General features: G+C 32.0%; 1 protein-coding gene across 1 annotated transcript; it reads left to right on the forward strand.

Moving 5' to 3' along the window:
* Positions 1–14786: 14786 nt before the first annotated feature.
* Positions 14787–21854, forward strand: LOC118491214 (delta-1-pyrroline-5-carboxylate synthase-like). The gene is made up of 20 exons (XM_035988789.1): positions 14787–15071; positions 16096–16167; positions 16466–16569; positions 16670–16772; positions 16850–17011; positions 17094–17371; positions 17461–17611; positions 18346–18510; positions 18715–18792; positions 18896–18985; positions 19111–19197; positions 19266–19352; positions 19448–19544; positions 19629–19732; positions 19814–19889; positions 20412–20562; positions 21093–21161; positions 21244–21310; positions 21410–21480; positions 21573–21854. Exons 1-20 carry the CDS (start codon positions 15021–15023, stop codon positions 21685–21687), a joined length of 2178 nt encoding a protein of 725 aa, XP_035844682.1. The 5' UTR covers positions 14787–15020; the 3' UTR covers positions 21688–21854.
* Positions 21855–22438: the final 584 nt, after the last annotated feature.

Consider the following 22438-nt stretch of genomic DNA (forward strand, 5'->3'; position numbering starts at 1 on the left):
AATTAAATAACTATACCAATATTATATGAAGGCATCTACTATTTAGTTTCCCGTCTTCGTTTTATACTTATACTTATCTTATATAAACTAATATTAAATCTTATCCTACTTTGAATTCGACGTGTAATAAACGAGATTTTTAAATATATAATATTTTATTACTAGGTTAGAACCCCGTGTATTACATGGGTTGAATAAATGCAATTTTATATACCAAATAATAAAAAAGTATATTTTTAAAAATCTCGTTTATTACACAGGTTGAATAAATGCAATTTTATATACCAATTAATAAAACATATATATTTAAAAATCTCATTTATTACATTGGTTGAATAAATGTAATTTTATATATTAAATAATAAAAAAAGTTATATCTTTAAGAATCGCGTATATTGTATGGATTGAGTAAATTAAAGTTTATATATTAACTAATAATAAAAGTTACATTTTTAAGAACCTGGTCGAGCTGAGGAGCGAGACTAAGTCCGACCGTTAGGGAGACTAAAGCGGGAGGCTGTGTTATACGGGTTGAACACTTGTAATTTTATATACCAAACAATAAAAAGTTACATCTTTATAAATCCTATGTATTATTTATACGTGTTGAATAAATCTAATTTTATATACTACATAATAAAAAAAAGGTTATATTTTTTAAAACCCTGAGTATTACACGAGTTGCATAAATGTAATTTTGTATAGTAAAAAGTAAAAATGTTATATCTTTAAAAAACCTCGTTTATTATACGGGTTGAATGAATCTAATAAAAATTTATATCTTAAAAAAACTAATGGATATAGTCGATATACGATGGATGGGGTGATTGTGGTGATTGTTCTTATAAATGTCACGTAAACATATTTATTACCGTATTTGAGTTGAGAATTGAACACGAAAATATAAGTATAGAACCAATAAACACCTTTTAAACATTTTTGAAATAGGTTCTACCCTTAACTATTTTAGTTTAATAAAATAAATAAATCATTTAAATTAACCGAGTTAGGGCTAAAGGACATAACTTGCAAGGGTTTGCAAACATCGAGTACGTTTTCTGTAATTACTGAAGACAAAGGACACAGTTTGGAATAAGTGACATAAATAAAGGACGATTTTTGTAATTTACTCTATTTTAACATATCATATATATATATATATATATATATGATCTCTTATATGAATTGTTTAAATTTATATTAAATTTAATTGTATAATTATCTTTTAATTGATATTAATTATCTATAAAAATAGATGGCTTCAATAAATGACACGTGTCCAAAACTTGGTTTCTTTTATTATAGTAGATAGATTTGGTATATAAAACTTGGTCCGACAACATAATTTTAATAATAGGGACCTTTTTAAGTTGAATTATATATTTTTATCAACTCGAATCAAATCAAGCCGAACTAAATCGACTTTTAAATTCAGTTAAATTGTTAATTCGAATTAAGTTTTAAAAATATAAAATTCAAATAAACTGAATCAATTAACTCAAGTAACTTGATATTGGATTGTTTTAATTGAGTTGATTCAATCAAAGTTTTAAGTTTTGAGTTCAGATATATAATCAGGGAAAAAGTTCAATACGATTACAAACTAATGGCAGGTAGTCGAGCAACAAGCTGCGCCGCTACCCCCTTCTGAATAGCAAACTCTACCCTGCTAAACACAAAATTCTGCCCCTTAACATGTGCGGTGTTACTGCTTACCACCTGTTGAACCCGCTTTAGGAACCGCACCGCGTCAGGGGCGAGAGCGCCAAAGGTATCGAAAGCAAACGGGACGAACACGTGCTGATTCTCAATGCAAGCTTTTTCGTGTTTAGCTACTTTGCCCGCCTCTGCCTTGGTTATCGCCTGTCCTGCCACAAACCCGTGGTCCCTTAGCCCAACGAGGGGGGACACACCTGTCAAATCGACACACGCGTGTTTCCCTCCCTCCCATCCAAATACATTTACACAAACTTATAAATTTTAGTATTACCTTTGATTTTTCCATACTAGTTCAGATTATTAATTTTTTTTATAGTATTCTATTGGTAAATATTAAACTTGATCCACCTGATACGCTAGCAAGAAGAAAACATAGGCAGTTATGTTTTGATCTGATGAACACAATAAGGCCGGAGGGTATGGAGGGCGTCAACGTGCCACCTTACCTCCGATACCCCCCCCCCCCCCGGCGCTACCACCCACACCCTGCAACTTAATCCGGAGCGCCATGGCTTGTCCGCCACCATGGTAACGATGAAGAAACTGTGTTCAGGTAGGGCCCACATGCATTTCATCCAATAATTTTTTATTATTTTGTTTAATAGGGAGAGTTATCTCACACGCTGCAAGTTAAGGAAGGACGTGATAAAGCCCCCTGGTTGATGTGGATCTGACGTGACATTGATGTGTCCTGGGGCTTATACCACACCCCATAGCCTAAATGTGAAACCATGGTAACGATGAAGAAACTGTGTTCAGGTAGGGCCCACATGCATTTCATCCAATAATTTTTTATTATTTTGTTTAATAGGGAGAGTTATCTCACACGCTGCAAGTTAAGGAAGGACGTGATAAAGCCCCCTGGTTGATGTGGATCTGACGTGACATTGATGTGTCCTGGGGCTTATACCACACCCCATAGCCTAAATGTGAAGTAAAAAAAAAGTATATTGAGAATCAAACCCTTGACCTTTTAGTTACAAGTGAACAAATTTACCACTACACCAACCTTCACCTTGTTACAATGGGTTCCATCTAATGTTTCTTACAAGTCCGTAAAAAATTTAACATACAGTCTCTACTAACTTTTTGAAAAACATTAGGGTCCGGGAACCCCAATCCACATAGTGTGGGTCCGCCGCTGTATATAAGTAAATATTTCCATTAAACAAATGGCTAAATAAATTTTGTTTATTATATTGTTCTAACCAAATAAGTTAAAAATGTATATACATATACGAGTTTGAGTTTAATTTCCCTTAAAACGATAAATTATGGGGTTTTTGTCACTATCCACATATTATTCCCTTAAATCACGTGCCCTCTTAATATTCGCATACGATAAATTATGGGGGTTTTGTCCATATATTGTATCCTGTTAAAATTTGATTGCTGCTCTTAGGGTGAGGGGCACCCTCGATGACTCCATGCGGGGACCATGTTTGTCGAAGAGGGGCGGTGCCGCCATCAAGGCGGGAGGCCAAATCGGGGAGCCGGCACCGAAGAGGGAGGAGAGAGAAGGTCCCATTCAATCAACCAATGAAATTTTTTTTTTAAATAAAAAAACAAGTCACCTAAGAGGGGAATGCCGCCATCAGATTGGGGTGTGAGGGGAGTTTAAGAGAGAAGTTGACGTGGCATAACCTAATTGGGTGTGCGTAAGAGAGGGGACTTCTCTTTTAGGGGAGTGCCCCCGTCACCCTTACCTACTCATAATCATCTTGTAAACAATGATTACTTGTGTTTTTCTTTTAAATTATTACCCTTTGATTTGAAATGTTATTTAATAGCATTATCTACTTAATATTATATTATAATGTAGCATATCTTAATATTATAAAACATATCAATATGATTAAACAAGTAATTAATATGCAATGAAAACATTGTTAGTGAATGCATTTCAAGTATCTCCATTGCCAGATTAGCATGAAAATCATTTGTTATGAGGGAGGTGTTTAGGGACGTGTTTAAACAGGATCATTTTTATACAAAGAAATGTGAGAATCATCAAAATCATTTGGAAATCAAATTACAACCGGTGTCCTTTACGTTTGAATCAAATTACAACTGGTGTCTTTTACTAAAGAAGTTACAGGCTCTGTCCTTTATGTTATCAGTTTTTAACACGTTATATCATTTAGACCTAACCTAGTTAAGTTTTTTTTGGTTAAGTCTTATTATGTGCCTCTCGCATGAGGGCAACATGGTCTTTTAATCCCAATTTTATATTAAAAAACAAAATAAATAAATCTCTTTTATCCCCTCTATTTTTTCAAACCAATAAATAAATAAATAAACAATATTTTGGAATTAATCTTTGTTTTTTATCAAATCAATCTAAAGAACTGACTGTGATGATGTTGGAAGCTTACCATAAATTTCATGGATGTCGTTTTGTTCTAGTGCTTGTCGTGTGTAGAAGGCACCCATTGTAAGGTTTGATTCACGTTCCTTTTTTTGTAGGGTTTTTTTATCGAAGTTTTGAGAGACATAGACACTAGTTATGGTTTTGAGATGAATATGAACAATCAGATGTTATCAGATGCAAGGGGGAAATCGAAATTCATGTTAAATTGAGATGAAAAGACCATGTTGCCCTCATGTGAGAGGCACACGGTAAGACTTAACCAAAAAACTTAACTAGGTTAGGGCTAAAAGACATAACATGCTAAAAACTGGTAACATAAAGGACAGAGCCTGTAATTTCTTTAGTTAAAGGATCGGTTGTAATTTGGTACAAACATAAAGGACACCGGTTGTAGTTTACTCTTTTGGATATATTCGAACCTCGTTTGGCGGTTTGCAAGGCAAAAACACTATCATATGGGGTCACATAACCTTAATTAAATCGGTTTTGAGACTCTTACGGTATCTTATTTTCATTGTTTAAGGCTCAACTACACGTCATTGTAGCCCTTGAAATAATAAAAAAGGTTTCTTTGGGCAGGTTCAAATGAATGTAAAAAGGTCCATTGGGTTGTGTTAGATCGGGTAATTGCTCATAAGAGTAGTAGTGGTTTGGGTATCGGTTCATTGAGCATATGAATCTAACTATGCTTAGCAAGTGGTGGTGGAGAGCTAAAATGGAAAAGGAAGGCTTCTAGTTCGGGTTAATCTTGGCTATCCATCATAATGAGAGGTCGGCGCACTTCATTCCTTATAAGCAAAGTCTAATTGGAGTTTGGAAAAACATTTGTTCGGTTAATAATGATCTTTGGGGAGCTTTTATAGACTTAGTTGAGAACATTAGAAGTCGAGTCAGTAATGGGAAAGACACTTCGTTCTAGACAGATTGCGGGGGCACCAGAGACCACTATGTGAGATATTTCCCACTTTTTTTTTTCACTAGCAGCCTCTAAAACGTGTATTGTAGACCAATGCTACAATTTTATGGGGGAAACTATTGCGTGGGACTGCAAATGGAAGAGACCTCTCAAGAAGTTAGGTGAATTCTTACTTTGTAATCAATGTATTAAATTCATAACAAAGTGACGATCAGTGTAAGAGATAGATGGATTTGGTATGTTAATCCAGGGGTGGTTTCTCAACTAGGTCCCAAAGGCGTTTAATAAAGAACACACCTTCCCACATTTTGACTCCTACATATATTGGAATAAGATGGTCCATATCAAAGTTAATTTCCTAGCTTAGAAAGCGGCACTCAACCGACTACCCACAAGTGCTTCGCTACTACGTAGGGGGATAACTAATGTTTTAGGTTCATGTAACCTTGTGTGGAGCTGTATTGGAGGATTCAAAGCATCTATCTACCAGATGTGGCATATCAAGAAAGGTGTGGAGACAAGTACTTTTATGGCGCAAGATACCTAGGACTACTATCTCATCGGTTAGGGATTGGATTTGTTTTGATTCTCCCATGTCTGTTGTTCGCACAGCTTGCGAAGGAATGTGTTCCAGCCGGTTACCCTAACGGATCTTTGATGGATCTGGGGTGTAAGAAACAACAAAGTCTTTAATAGCAAGGGGGCATGCTCTTTCGGAACAATAGATCTTTGTGGGTCAAAATAGGGGAGGTTTAAGGTCATTATATTAGGAGAAATAGTTCTAGATTTGTTGCTACATAATCATTTTCGTAACATGTTGTGTATTGGTGGATATGTTTCCGTGTTTTAATGAAATCCATTTGCCGTTTAAAAAAACATCAAACACATTTGTATGTAGTATTATGTTTATTTAATAAGTGAGAGAAGTAGAGTGAGGTATTTAACTACACTATACATCAAAAGAATATTGTCAAAAGGTTATATAGGTTTATCATGCTCATAAAAAAAAACTAGATTTATGAATTCTTTGTTCCATAAAGTTTATGTAACTTAACAAATACATGATTATTAAGAAGTTAATCACACATTTGATATCAACAAAAAAATTAAAATCTTGCACCGTACTATGCCAACCATTTGAGCTATATAGAGTTAATTACTAGTTTCGTCCCCGTGGTTTGTCAAAAATCACTATTTTAGTCCATTAGTTTAAAAATTGCGATTTCAGTCCCTGTGGTTTCACTTTCGTAACCATTTCAGTCCATGTGGTTTCACTTTGGTAACCATTTCAATCCATTTATTATGTAAGTACAGGGACTGAAATGGTTACGAGGTGGACTGAAATAGTTACGAAAGTGAAACCACAGTGACTGAAATCGCAATTTTTAAACTAATGGACTGAAATAGTGATTTTTGACAAACCACAGAGACGAAAACAGTAATTAACTCGAGCTATATACATACAGTGTTTGTAATCAACTCAAATATAAAATAAATAAAAGTTAATTAATTATTACTTTAAATTACCAAGAGAGGAAGGAGAATTTGAATAAGCAACCTCTAAATTATTGGGGGATGAAAGCAACATATTTACAATAAAGTTAGTAACGTTAGGAGGACATGTAAGTAGATTTTAGCCTTTAGGCACAATTTAAATATTTATGATTTTGATTCCCCATATTTTAAATATTCAATTTAAGATACTTTATATAAACAAATGTTATTAATTGGGCCCGAACGCCGAATGTGCCACGTGTTTGAGCGTTCATTAGCGGACAAGTTTTTCTTCTCGTCCTACAAAGTATAAACTCTATTACTCTAGGCTTAATGGAGATTTTTATCATTTGTAAAACTTATTTTATTTGATTTATTAAATATGTAAATCATCAAACTACGTGATACATTTTAAATTTTTAAAATCCTATTATTAAGTAGAAATTAGAATCTTCAATGTAGAAATTATACCTAGGGAAGAAGATCTCGATTTAAACCTAGATAAATAATGTAATTGAGAATAATTGATGTAAAGTAAATGTAACTTCTACACATAAAAAAAAGAATCCTAAATACCAATTCCTTAAAATTAAATTATATTTTGTTCATTTTCAATATACCTGTTATTATCAAGTAGAAATTGGAATCCTAAATCTCAAATTCCTTAAAAGAAAATATAATTTTCTTTTCATTTTCTTTCTAAAACTTGTAAATACTTATGTCAATTACATTTTTGCTTTTAATAGTTATTTAATTAATAATAACCTTTTCTTGTTAAGGTTGCTAACAGGTCAAACGCGATTAGTTTAACCCGAAATATACTTATTATTTTCATATTAATACTTACAACAATTACATATTATTTATAGTTTTTAAGCCATGAAGCTGAAAATATGTGAATTTATTTTTCTTTTTTTATTTAATTTTGGTATAAAAAGTACCAAAACAGTTTAGGTTATTACATTAAGGGTTAATATTGTAAAACAAATAACACACTTTTTTTATTTTTCTAAAAAAACATCTAACATGATTTTGACATATGAAAGCCCTAAACATGTAAATAAACACGAATAATTCTCTCAATCCAACTTTATTATATTAAAGTCATTACACTTGTCTAAAGTGCATATATTTTTTTTTAAAAAACATTTAATATATTGACATGTTACTTGATAAAGTGACATTCAACTTTTTTTTATACAAAAATAAACATAATTTTATTTAGACAAATTTCAGGGGTAATGAATTATTCTTTTAAATATTTTTTTATAAGTAAATGCATAATATACAAGTATAAAGACTTTGATATAACAATATTGGATTGACATACTTTACTTCATATTCTTTTTACATGTTTAGGTACTTTAATATATGGTTAATATTTGTTTGCGGTTTTGTTTTTCCGCTTGTTTACCCGAGTTTGGCATGTCAAACGAGGGAACTAAGGAGTGTTTCTACTCTTCACTTGTTTTGTATGTGGTTTGTTGGTAATAAAATTCACCAGGGTAACCTTTTACCAAAAAAAAAAAAGTTTTACGGTATTAATCTTTACATAAAACACATTTTACAAAATAATAATAATAATAAGTAGGTTAAACATGTCTACCATGAAAGACTTACAATAATCAGCTATATAAACCTAAACCTGTGAATTTTATATGAGATTCATGTAGTATTATATGAGATTCGTGTAGTATTAAACGCTTACCTGTAATGAGTACATTGTATTAACACTATTAACCTTGGGGCATAAAGTAATCTATTTCACGTTTATTAAAATAGTTAATTATTATTTTTGTTAAATTAGTATCTAAGTTTTTAAAAATTTTAAAACTTCATCGAATCAACCACCACAATACAAAAAGGTGAATGCTTTTGCATCAAATCACGTGAAAAATCTTTTATTACTCATTTTTGTTCTTACAAAAGATATATTAAAATGTTTTACATTAGTTTTTAAGAATATTACTTTGTAATGAGAAACATATTTATTATAATGAGTCAATTTTTTATACTTAAATATTATCTAATCTAGAGATACAAAAATTTAAATTCACACTATTTTTAGGAGACAAACACCATACACTAGACCAATATATATATATATATATATATATATATATATATATATATATATATATATATATATATATATATATATATGGTAGGGTTCCAGCGTGAACAACCTCCCAAGAGTGAACTGCGTAAACAGATATGGACCCTTGATTTCCTTTTTAGTTGTTAAGGGTAGGATTGTAATTATATAAAAAATTAGACTTAAATCATTATTTTAATAATTGAATTAAGTTACATCTTTCCTAATTTAAATTCATTATCCACATTATGTTTATTTATTAATAAGATAATTATCAAAACAAACAACAAATCACCATATTTCAATTTTAATTTTTATTTCAGATTTCATCACCAGAATTCAAATTTTGATTTCTAAGATCCACGTAACCTTCATATTTCAACGGTATACACATGTGTACTTGGATATAAATAGAACAGTACACATGTGTACTCAGAATCGTACATATGTGTACAGTAATTCACAGGTGTAATCAACATTCAATACAAAAAAAAATCTCAGATATCACCAAAACAGACGATATACACATGTGTACATCGCATTAAAAAAAGGGGAAAATCAGAATACACATGTGTACATCGCATTTAAACAAATAATTATTTTAATAATTGAATTAAGTTACATCTTTCCTAATCCTTGATTTGATTTGTGAGATATTTATGCAATCAATTTTAGATTGAAATTACACATATACCTTTTTTGTATTTAATTAAATGAAAAAATTAACCAAATAATTATCATCATGCCACTCACTTTAATCTCAAGATCATAAAAATCAAGGGCCCAGATCAGTTCACGTAGTTCACTCTTGGGATTTTGTTCACGTTTGAACCCTTTACCGCGAGAACCGCGAGAACCAATGTGAACACTACCAAAAATACTTAAAAACAACTAAAAAACACACAAAAGTTTTTTTTTTAATATTTTTTATAAAATAATCGCTACTTTTAGTAGCCAAAAAAAAATTTGGCTACTAAAAGTAGCGATTTTAATGTAAAAAATATTAAAATTTTTTTTTTGTGTGTTTTTTAGATTTTTTTATGTTTTTTTTTTTTTTTGGTTTAGTTTTTAGCATTTTAGCTTTGGGGGGGGGGGGGTTGGGTTGGGGGGTTTAGGTTTTTGGGGGATGGGGGAGGGGGTTATTTTTGGGGGGTTTTAGGTTTTTTTTTTTTTTTTTTTTTTTTTTTGGGGGGGGGTAGGTTTTTTAGCTATTTTAGGTTGTGTTCACATTGGTTCTCGCGGTTCTCGCAATAAAGGTCGTTCTCGCATGAACCTTACCCTATATATATATATATATATGGGAGGGTTTAAATGAGAACGCTAAATATTGTGAGAACCGTGAGAACAAATGACTCACGTGACGTAAAAAGTAGACGAAGTTGAATTTATACCGACACGTATTAGAAAGTCGAGAGGGTAAAAAAAACCCGAGGGACCAAATACTACCACCAAACACCGTACTAAGTAGCAATCAAACGACGACAAAGTTGAAGAAAAACGTAGATAAAAATTAATAAAAAAACTAAACTCATTTAATTTTTGTAGCAAAATTATTAAAAACCAAAATACAAAATTAATTAAAAAAAAACTCTAATGCTTACAATGAAAAAAAGAATACAAAAGTAAAAAAAGTAATTATTATTCATTTTTATAAGTAACATTTTTTCTCAATTAATGAGGGACTAAAAGTGTCGAAATGAAGAAGTCATGTGCCAAAGTCAACAAATGCAACATTACTATTGCTCATGATGTTATGGATTAATACTATATATCAATTTATTATCTATTTAGTTAATATAAGATAAATGTAGATTTGAGGATACCTTTGTACAAAAGTTGGTTTCTTTTATTATAGTAGTTAGATTAGATATAAAGACAATGTTTATAATATTAGAAGAGTTATCAAACTAATAAATATAATAGTAGACAATTGTGATAAATATTGAATCCGATGTATCATGTATGTATGTGTTCTCGTCATACCATTAAAAAACGCTACTTGATTTAAGAGTTATTGAGTTAATTATACATATATTTCTTGGGTATGAGTGTTTGTAATATATTTGTTAACTCTAAATTCATGCAATGACTCTTAATTTTGAGGTGAATCGTGTTATGTAAAAACATTAAATATTACTAATTTATTGTACATGACTTTGTTGTATTGTATACAAACTCTTTTTATTTTATTTAAAAATCATCTTATAATAAATGTAAATCTCTCAGGCATTTAATGTTCATATTAATTTGTTAATAGACTTGTTAACTAACGAATATTCCTTTGTCCCACTTTTAGTATATTCGTATTAATGTTTAACGTTCAACAAAGAATGAATGTTTTCCGGACATTTATTTTTGAAATGTGAGCTTTATACAAGAACACCACCCTTACTGAAAGGGAAGAATCAAGAGCAGCAGCAACATAACAACTTCAACTTCTTAAAATATGTCAAAATTACATCATTTAGTCCGTGTAATAGATTTGAATTTTGATTTATTTGAACTATAGAAAGACAAGCAATTTAATACTATCATTAATATCCTCGATGTTCATCGCTTTGTCAGAAAATATCTTGTCGTTCATAGCCATCCAAAGACACCAACACGCAACAATAATAATCCTGTGAATCAAGTCCTTAATTTGATCAACCAACCAAATGTAATTATGAATTTCCAACAAAAATACCAAATGTAATTATGAATCCCCCGTCATTTATTACTTATTGTTATTTTTTAACATCATTTTTTCCATCTAAATATCGTATAAATTTGCATTTGCAAGGATCGAACCAATGTTTTCAGAACCGGACCGAACGTCGACCGGTCTTCTTACCGGTTCAATGGTTCGACCAGTCGGACCGGACATAAGAACCGGAAGGTATCGTAAATATTATAAAAATTATTTTATTGTATTTTGAAATCATATTTTATTAATTTTTATATCGCAATGCAGCAGAGAACACAACACGCTAACACAGACCGGTAAAACAATTGAACAATTACTTGGTGAAGTATATATGGATTTGAAGGTTTAATAAAATTTTATAAAATAAAGTAAATATGAAGTCATATAAAATAAAAACCGATTTTGAGAATTTAGTTAAACAAGAAATTGATTGTTTACATAATTAGATTTTATAAAGAGAGTTCGTTATTATTTTTAATAACTACAAAACTAAAGTTGTAGTCTAACTAATTAATGGTATCTATAATCAATATTATTCAGTTAATTTTTGTATTTAACCACATAAGTGGCATGTATGTGTAAAAGATAATTAAAGTTGTCAAATTCATATAAGACAACTTTTCCTTCTTAAACTATTAAGAATTAGTGTAAATAAGACAATCTCGTGCTCTTCGAATGTATTATATATATATATAGGGTTGAGTTCATTTCAGAACTCTAAATAACTACAGAACTTTCAGAACTTCTAATAAATAATCATTTTATATATAAATTTTTGTATTTAGGATCTTTTTATCAGCTATTATATGTATTTCTTTGATTACATACATGTTAAAAGTAGTTTATATATGTTTAATTGCCAAAATTATATATATGTGTCATAACTAATTACATATATGTAAAAAAACAAGTTTACATATGTGTACTTATAAAATTACATATAAAAGTGATAAAATTACTCTTAACATGTATGTAATCGTAAAAATACACATAATAAATGATAAAATTATCCTAAACATAAAAATATATAAATAAAAATATTGTTTATTAGGAGTTCTGTAAATATTTATGGTTCTGAAATGATCCTGGCCCTATATATATTGGTAGGTAGAGGATCCTGTACATTAATCCTGAAGTGTGAGAAGTGTATTATAACACTATATAACACCATATAAACACCGTATAACACTATGTAACACTATATAACACCATATAACACTATGTAATACTATATAACAATATATAACACTATACATCTATCATAGACATGCTATCAGACAAAATATAGTGTTATATTTGTTATATAGTGTTATATAGTGTTATATGGTGTTATATGGTGTTATACGATGTTTATATGGTTTTATATAGTGTTATTTATAGTGTTATAATACACTTCTCACACTTCTGAATTAATGTACATTATCGCTACCCTATATATATTATTGTTTTCTTAAACAGTTGTTTGAAAATGAAGGTTACACTAGATAGAAAATGTCTATTTAAATACGAGTGAACATATAATGTGATATGTTTATGAAAGTTGATGTAACTTGTTTATGAAAGTTTGAGAAGAAGATATACTCTTGTATCCTAAAAAATGGACGTAACACTAAAATATGAGTGAACATATAATGTGATATGTTTGTTTGAGAAATGGATGAAAATAATGATATAACACTTGATGTAGCCGATTTATGAAAGTTTGAACCAGTCTTTAATCCTTCATAGTTTTTACCAACAATAATATATATTTTTTTTTTAAAATACGTTACTTTAGTAACCAAATGTGAACACTTGGATTGCTTATTTATTTATCTATATTAAAACCAACTCACGATTAACCTAACTTTTATTTTTTTATTTGTTGTTTTGTTATTACATTACAAAATTACAAAATATTATTATTTGAATTCTTTTTATCTATATTAAAAGTAATTCATGATGATTTTTTATTTTTATTTGTTATTTTGTTATTATAATATATTATTATTTGAATTAGTTTTAAACATATTTTATTTTCCGCTTATACCTTTTTAAAGATACGATATTTTTATAAAATGTCATGTATGACTTTGGGATGAGATTATTTTTGCGACGTGTTTATTTTTATCTTCGTTTTGCGTTTATTCAAAATCGAACAAATCAGTTATAATTGTTTCTTTTGTTCTTTGTCGTGGTCAATTGAAATGATGCCATGCAAACAACTTCGGTTGCGGTATATGGTATTTTTTTTATATTTTAAACTATGGTGAGTATCAATACCATATTAGTAATATTAGTACCGCGATGAATTGAATTGGTATCGTGTGAACAACTTTGGTAGTGGTATAGAGTATCTTCTTTATATCGTAAACCATAGAGAGTATCTGTACCGCACCTGGACCGTGACGAATCGAACTTATACCGTTCCAACAATATTGGTACCACGTCAATTCAACCCGAACAACAATGTACCGGTATCGGTACCATTAGAATCAATACTGATATTCATTTCAAAACCGTTACTGATATTCATTTTATGTTTTTCGATCAATGTAAAATATGTGTTGATATCCTTTTGGGCATAGCATGACTTTATATTTTGGGTTTTAACTTTCAATTGCTATATTGAATGCCAGTATCGTATCCATACCGTAACAAATCAAACCGAAAAATCTGAATTACCACTGCAACGCGTGGAGAATTATACTAGTTACAAATTATTTTATATTGGGATACTGAATTCAAATAACTTAAACTTTTACCAATTGCCTGATAGCACTGTCAACTTTCAATTTGTATCACAAGATTCTCAACTTTCAACTTATCTTCCTCTGGCACTCCCTACCTAACTAAACCCTAACCCAGTTAGCTCATGTCAGATGTCACATCATCAAAAAATGCCACATAAGCTGCCACGTCAGTAAAAGGGCCACATCAGCAAAAACTAACTAGGTTAGGTTTCAGTTAGTTAGGGAGTTTTAGAGGAAAATAAGTTGAAAATTATGCTAGTGTACAAATCGAAATTTCAGAGTATTATCGGCAAATGGTGAAAATTGAGTTATTTAAATTCAATATCCCCTTTTATATTTAAGAGCTAAATGTCATTTTAGTCTCTGTGGTTTGGGCCATTTTGCCAGTTTAATCCAAATGTTTCATTTTTCGCCTGTGAGTCCAAAAAGGTTTCACTGTTGTCATTTTAGTCCACTTGGTTAACTTTATCTATTATCTCTGTTAACGAGAAGCGCGATTCGGTCATTTTATATGACCAAATTTTCTTTCTAGTTAACAGAATTACATATAAAATAACCGAATTGCCCTTCTAGTTAACAGAAAAATGTATGAAGTTAACCCGATAAACTAAAACAGCAACGGTGAAATATTTTTAGACTCACAGAAAAAAGATGAAACCTTTAAAGTAAATTGTCAAGATGACCAAAAACCACATAACCTAAAATGACATTTAACTCTATATTTAATGTAACAACAAGTTTATATATATACAACAAACCCCAAACCACAGCACAGGTGCCATCTGTTGGAGCCGTATATTGTCGTCACGTTCACCTCGCCTCTGCTCTAAACCCCACCCCTCACTCGCTTCTCTCTCTCTCTCTCTCTCTATCTCCATTTTCACCCTATCGATTCATTCTCACCTTCAACACACACACACACACACACACACACACTCTGTGTGTCCTTCTCTCCATTCTGAAGTTTAATCTTCCAAAAAACCTCTCACATTCGACCGATTTACGCCATGGATCCTACTCGAGCTTTCGTCAAAAACGTCAAACGTGTGGTCGTCAAGGTCTACTATCTTATTATCTTATTCGCATTTCCTTTACATGTTTAATCCGTTTCGTTGTTCATATCTAATTGATAACATCTGATTTTTGTTTTATTTATTGTTCATATGCTTGTTAACTGAATTTTATGCTAGAATCCAGTCCGATTTGTTAACTTCTGCTTTTACGGATCGAGATTTTCAACGGATTTTTAGCTGTTAATTCTGAATTTTATTGTTTTGATATTTTATACGGATGAATGACACTTGGCAACAATTGCCATGCACATGATAACGACAATCTCTATCGCTTTTGCATATTTGTATCTGATAATAACAACAGATTCTCGTTTTATTTTGTTTATTTTAGGTTTCATGTGGCTACATGATTTATTTCTCTATCTCTGTACAAGATTATTAGATCCACAATTTTTTTGTTAGAATTATTTATTTATTTATTTAATTATTATTATTATTATTATTATTATTATTATTATTATTATTATTATTATTTTGTATTTACTGCGATTTCATCGCTTGTCTGGGAAAATAATTAACAAAATGATAGAATTTGTTTATATGCCTGACATATCTGCAGAAAGAGGCAAAATTTAATTTAAATAGTAACAAATTTAATCTATTAAATTTACAGTTAATAGCAAAATTATTTCTAAAAAGGTAAAAATTAGAAATGAAAATTATGGTAACCCTTGTTTGTGTAATTTGTAATGGAGGTAACTATAAATGTATGTTGGGAAATAGTTTATGTTGTGATTTTGCTATGGAGAAACGATGAGTGCGAGTAATTGATTATAATCATGAAATGTGAATTTACTCAAGTGCCAAACACGAGTCCTGAGATCCATGTAACGATTTTGTGGTGATGAGTGTTTTTTTTTGCTGAAAAGAGGTTGTTATTACTTATTATTATGTTTTTGAAGCAATGGTTGTCCATCGCATAATGAAGATTAACACAGAAAGCAAGGTTCTATGCAAGTGAATACAAGGTTAAAAAGTTCATTTATCAATCTTACCTTCACCGTTGCAGGTGGGAACAGCTGTGGTAACCCGAGATGATGGAAGGTTAGCTGTTGGCCGGCTTGGTGCTATCTTTGAACAGGTATTTCCGAAGGTCTTTATGCAAAGCACGTGCGTAAATTCAAAAATAGCAACATTCAATATTTAGTAAACGCACTTATGTAGCGTGATTGTAGAAAGGAAGGGGAAAAACAACCCTATATGTGTTTTATAATTTAGGATATTACTCATTACTGAAGTTTCCAAGTAAACTTGCATTAAATACCACTTAAGCATGCAGGGTAGCTCAAAAATATTTTCCTTTCATTCGTCGATACCATTCACGAAGAGAAGGAACCAACACTAAAGATTTCCTTTTAAGCGAAATATTTTTTCTGCAGCTTGAAAAGTTGAACTCTCGAGGCTTTGATATCATTTTAGTTACTTCAGGAGCTGTTGGAGCTGGCCGCCAAAGGCTTAAATACAGGAAAATGATCAACAGCAGGTCCTTATCTATTTTTATGATATCTGGAAATTTATTGATTACATAATTGTTAACCTCTGTTTGTTAGTTAGTTATCCCTGATGATAATTTGTTACTGTAGTTTTGCTGACCTCCAAAAACCACAAGTTGAACTTGACGGAAAAGCGTGTGCAGCCGTTGGTCAAAATGGTCTGATGGCATTGTATGACACTTTATTCAGTCAGGTAAAAATGTTCGCCTGTTTGAACTAAAACCGTAAGAATATACATCGACGTTTTGGTATTTTGGTGCTCTTTTGCAGTTGGATGTGACCTCCTCTCAACTCCTAGTCACCGATAACGATTTCAAGAACGCAGATTTCAGGATGCAACTTTCTCAAACAGTGGATTCGTTGTTGGATCTTAGAAGCATTCCGATTTTCAATGAAAATGACGCAATAAGTACTAGGAGAGCTCCTTATGAGGTAATTTATATTTATATTTTACAGAATATTAATTCCGTATATTTATAGATATGGATAATTTCAGAAAAGTTCTGTCTTACAGGATTCTTCCGGTATTTTCTGGGATAACGATAGCTTGGCAGCTCTGCTGGCAATGGAACTGAAGGCAGATCTTCTTGTTTTGCTCAGTGATGTCGATGGTCTCTACAGTGGGCCCCCCAGTGATCCGCGCTCAAAGCTTATCCATACGTATGTTAAACAAAAACATCAAAAGGCGATTAGTTTTGGAGATAAGTCAAGGATGGGAAGAGGTGGGATGGATGCAAAAGTCAAAGCTGCAGTCAATGCAGCTTATTCTGGTACACCAGTCGTCATTGCAAGGTATCGCAGTCTAGATTCGAGATCCATGTGTAGCATATATATGATTATATGACTATAACTCTACATTATTTGATTTTGGTTCTTTGTAGTGGATATGCTCCTAATAACATCATAAAGGTTCTAAACGGAGAACGTGTGGGTACTCTGTTTCATAAGGATGCACATATGTGGATCCCACTTACTGAAATTGGTCCACATGAAATGGCGGTTTCAGCCCGTGAAGCCTCTCGAAAACTTCAGGTTGGATGCATATATGCACATAACACACACATATGTACATGTAGATACATATATATATAGGGGCTGGTTAACGTACAAATGCGCTTATCGTACATTACGTAAGCTACAATCTCAGCCGTCAGATCATCTTCCCGCATTGAAAATCGCATGTTGTTTTTTTTGTAACAATTTCGCATGTTGGTTTTTTAACATGCGATTTCTTCAAAATTACCACATGCGAAATTGTTACAAAAACCAACATGCTGTTTCATCAAAATTATCACATGCGAAATTGAATTACCACATGCGAAATTGTTACAAAAAAACAACCTGCTATTTCATCAAAATTATCACATGCGAAATTGAATTACCACATGCGAAATTGTTACAAAAAAACAACCTTCTATTTCATCAAAATTATTACATGCGAAATTGAATTAACACATGCGAAATTGTTACAAAAAAACACCTGCTATTTCATCAAATTTATCACATGCGAAATTATTACAAAAAAAAAAAAATAACATGCGATTTTCATTGCGAGAAGATGATCTGACGGCTGAGATTGTAGCGTACGTAATGTACGATAAGGGAATTTGTACAGTACCCTTTACCTATATATATATATATATATATATATATATATATATATATATATATATATATATATATATATATATATATATTTTATAAGCGTATCATCAGATAGATTTTGACTGATCACTTATTCTTAAATCTTTCATGGGGTGTTATAGGCGCTAACAAGTGAAGAGAGGAAGAACATTTTATTGGATGTAGCTTCTGCATTGGAGGCGAATGAACAATTCATCATGCTTGAGAATGATGCTGACGTTGAAGCTGCACGTGATGCGGGATACGATGAAGCTTTGGTAGCTCGTTTAGCTTTAAAACCTAGCAAGGCATGTATCCGTTTTATTTCTCAAAATCTTCTTCTTTTCTTTGTATTTATTCACTGTTATTCTTCTTACTTTACGAGTTTCCGGCATTATTGTTTTAAGCAATGGAATCCAGGAAGTTGTCTTTGAGTACTTCCGTGTGGAACATGCATTTCAATTGGCTTCGCTTGATATGCATAACACGTTTTAGTAATTTTTTTTTTCTAGATACGCGCTCTTGCAGAATCTGTTCGTAGACTGGCAGAAATGGAAGAGCCCATTGGTCAAGTTTTGAAAAGAACAGAGGTGAGAGTGGAACATTAAGTGCATCATCAGGCTCTACTTTAAGTTACTCGTATACTTTACGAATAATTGTTAACCACACGTTTACGAATAATATAATACGCAGCTCGCAGAAGGGCTCGTCTTAGAGAAGAAGTCATGTCCTTTAGGTGTTCTACTCATTGTTTTTGAGTCTCGGCCCGATGCATTAGTTCAGGTAATACTAATAATAAACTCTTTTGCTAGTCACAAATCTATTTTTATGCTTTTTACAAATCTATACGCGTTTTACTGGTTTAAAATTTACAAACCGGTATTTAGCTTCTTTAAATGAATTTGCAGATAGCTTCTTTGGCAATACGTAGCGGGAACGGCCTACTATTAAAAGGAGGTAAAGAAGCTAAACGGTCAAATGCGATACTGCACAAGGTTTGTCCCGAATATCCTATTCTCATAATTATATATTTTTATTAGTTATAAATCTCACTACTTTGCAGGTGATAACTTCTGTCATCCCGGAAACTGTCGGAACAAAACTTATTGGATTATTGACATCACGGGAGGATATCCCGGACTTGCTGAAGGTGTGTGAAAATGTCAAATTCTTTGTATTCGATTAAAAAATTTATAAATTTGATTTAATTCTCTAATATAACACTCTCAAAATCATTTTAAACAGCTTGATGATGTGATAGATCTTGTGATCCCTAGAGGCAGTAACAAACTTGTTTCCCAAATAAAGAACTCGACTAAAATTCCGGTTCTTGGTCATTCTGGTAAGATGAAATTCAAAAAAAAGCTTCCACAACGGAACAGATAAAGTAATAAATTAATAATTGAATTTAAAATGTTGATTGCAGATGGAATTTGTCATGTGTACGTCGATAAAGCTGCTAACTTGGAAATGGCAAAGAAGATTGTATTGGATGCAAAAACAGATTATCCAGCGGCCTGCAATGCTATGGTAAATATTTCTACTTTTTTCCAAATTTTTATTTTCCGTGTGTTTATAACGGTGCGTTTATTACCGCTTTTGGACGTCTAGGAAACACTACTGGTGCACAAGGATTTGTTGGCTAGTGGAGGGCTGCAAGAGCTTGTTAAAGAGCTTGAACAAGAAGGTACTGATGCTTGTTCACATTTCACATTACTGAATTCATGGTTGCAAAAGTCGCTAGGCGCTCCCTAGTCGGTCGACCGGGGAGTAGAGAGTACTCGGTCTAGGCGGAGAGTACTCGGGGAGTACTCGGACATGTTAAATTATAAAGAAATTACTTTTTGGAGATTAAATATATGTTAAATAACATAAATTTACTAATATTTATAGCAAAATACGTGAAAATGATATTCATTCCTTAATATTCCTTAATATGATAGGCATAGAAATTATGTTTTATTATTATTTAAGTCAAACTAGGCCCGAGTTGACCTACTAGATCCAGTTCTGGCCAAGGTTGACCGCGTTTGACCGACTCCGAGTAATTAGGCGGAGTTGAAGAAAGTCGCCTCGGCAGCCTACCTTGTAGCGACTACTCAGGGAGTACTCGGCCTTGGAAACCTTGTTTTACAACCATGACTGAATTAAAAATATAATAAACTGTAATACATTGAGTAATTAAGGTAACAATAATTATGTATCGCAGGTGTTACCCTATTTGCTGGACCGAGAGTGAACGGTGTGGTTAGCTTCTCAAAGGCAGATACATTCCATCACGAGTATAACTCAAAGGCTTGCACTATTGAAATAGTGAACAATGTTGATGAGGCCATAGATCATATACACAGTTATGGAAGGTAGTTAAAGTTTTTTTTATACCATTTAGAGTAAACTGCCATTTTGGTCCCTGTGGTTTGGTCACTTTTGCCACTTTAGTCCAAAAGTGAAACCTTTTGCATCTGGGTCCCTGTGGTTTCAGTTTTATTGCCATTTTGGTCCAAAAATGAAATCAGGTCATATTTGTCTTATAAAATCCTGCTATTTTGTCCTTTTCCGCAGAAGCAAAATGGTCATTTCTTTTTTATAAATAAATACCAGATTTTATAAGACAAATATGACCTGATTTGCCCTTGAGGAAAAGAACAAAATTGCAGAATTTTTATAAGACAAATATGACCTGATTTCATTTTTGGACCAAAATGGCAATAAAACTGAAACCACAGGGACCCAGATGCAAAAGGTTTGAGTTTTGGACTAAAGTGGCAAAAGTAACCAAACCTCAGGGACCAAAATGGCAGTTTACTCTACCATTTATTTTTATAATTAATTATTATTACTTTTTCTTTCTATTTTTAGATTTCTGGTAACTTTTTCCTATCTATTTCAGTTCCCACACCGAGTGCATTGTTACAGACGATCAAGATGTTGCTGAACATTTTCTAAATCGAGTCGACAGGTATTAGATGAATTAAAAACCCTTTTACGTCGGTTTCATTTTTGAAGATATCTTACAAAACGGCTTTTGCTTCATTTGGCAGTGCTGCAGTTTTTCACAACGCAAGCACAAGATTCTGTGATGGGGCTCGGTTTGGACTCGGAGCAGAGGTATATGAAATCTATAAATTATTTACGACATTCATAAACACGAAAATTGTTTAGTTCTCATTTCATTTTCTTGTAATTCTGTAATGTTACGAAAAACAGGTTGGAATCAGTACGAGCAAGATCCACGCTCGAGGTCCAGTTGGTGTAGAGGGACTCTTAACAACAAGATGGTAATAAGCTAATAAGTATGAATCAACTGGTTGTCCAACGGGTCGTTGAATCGTGAAACTAACAATTTAAATTCCTTTTGATATTTGTGCAGGGTGTTGAGAGGTAAAGGGCAAGTGGTGGAGGGTGACAAGGGAGTTGTTTACACTCACAAAGACCTTCTAATGGTTAACGGTTCTAACGGCTCTAACGGTTCTAACGGCTACTAGACTCTTGTTATTGTATCAGTCATAACTTAAGGTTTTATTTTTATGTTGGATTGGGATATTAAACGAACAAATTAAGATTGTCATTAGTTGAATAATGTATTAGTGACAGCTTAATTACATATCCAGTCATGTGTTCTTCATGTTGACTTGGTAAGTTGTTTTGGTCTTGGATTTGATCTTTTATTTTTGTGGTGGCAAAATGGGTGGGTCAGGCTAGTTCTATACGATTTAAACCCAATGAGTGTTAGGGGTGTAAATTTCTCATCCAACGTGGATTTAACACAAAATTTGTGAGTTTGAGTTTAATATAAACGGGCTGTGTGTCAGACCCGCTAACACATTTAGCCAAACGTGTTGTTTCCGAATTAAACTGCGGGGTTGACCTGTTTAACCCATTATTTTTTTAAGTATAAATGTATTAAAATAGTTAAAGTATTTTGTTTCAAAAGGTATAAGTTGAGAAATTGACATAGTTCGATCATTAAGGTGTAATTGTTTTACATCAATTTTTTGTTGTAATTGTTTTATATCAATTTTTTGTTGTACATTTGTAATTTTGAAGTATTAATATCTAACAAAATTAGGTTTAAACTGGGTGTATCTGTGTCAACCCGCATATACTCATGTCGGGTTCGTGCGGGGTTGAACATGCCATACCTGCGTATGTGACTCGTTTTACATTCTTATTGAATATCCATGATGAGAGCATGAATAATCAAATCTCCGAGTATGAATAAATTTATGTGGGTTG

Source organism: Helianthus annuus, chromosome 4, assembly GCF_002127325.2.
Source record: "Helianthus annuus cultivar XRQ/B chromosome 4, HanXRQr2.0-SUNRISE, whole genome shotgun sequence".
Classification (NCBI taxonomy): domain Eukaryota; kingdom Viridiplantae; phylum Streptophyta; class Magnoliopsida; order Asterales; family Asteraceae; genus Helianthus; species Helianthus annuus.

Excerpts from the sequence above, each read along its gene's own strand:
- LOC118491214 (XM_035988789.1), top strand. The coding sequence starts at position 15,021 with ATGGATCCTACTCGAGCTTTCGTCAAAAACGTCAAACGTGTGGTCGTC. Across the intron at positions 19,198-19,265 it reads CAAATGCGATACTGCACAAG|GTGATAACTTCTGTCATCCC; the intron begins GTTTGTCCCGAA and ends ACTACTTTGCAG. Across the intron at positions 19,545-19,628 it reads TCCGGTTCTTGGTCATTCTG|ATGGAATTTGTCATGTGTAC; the intron begins GTAAGATGAAAT and ends TGTTGATTGCAG.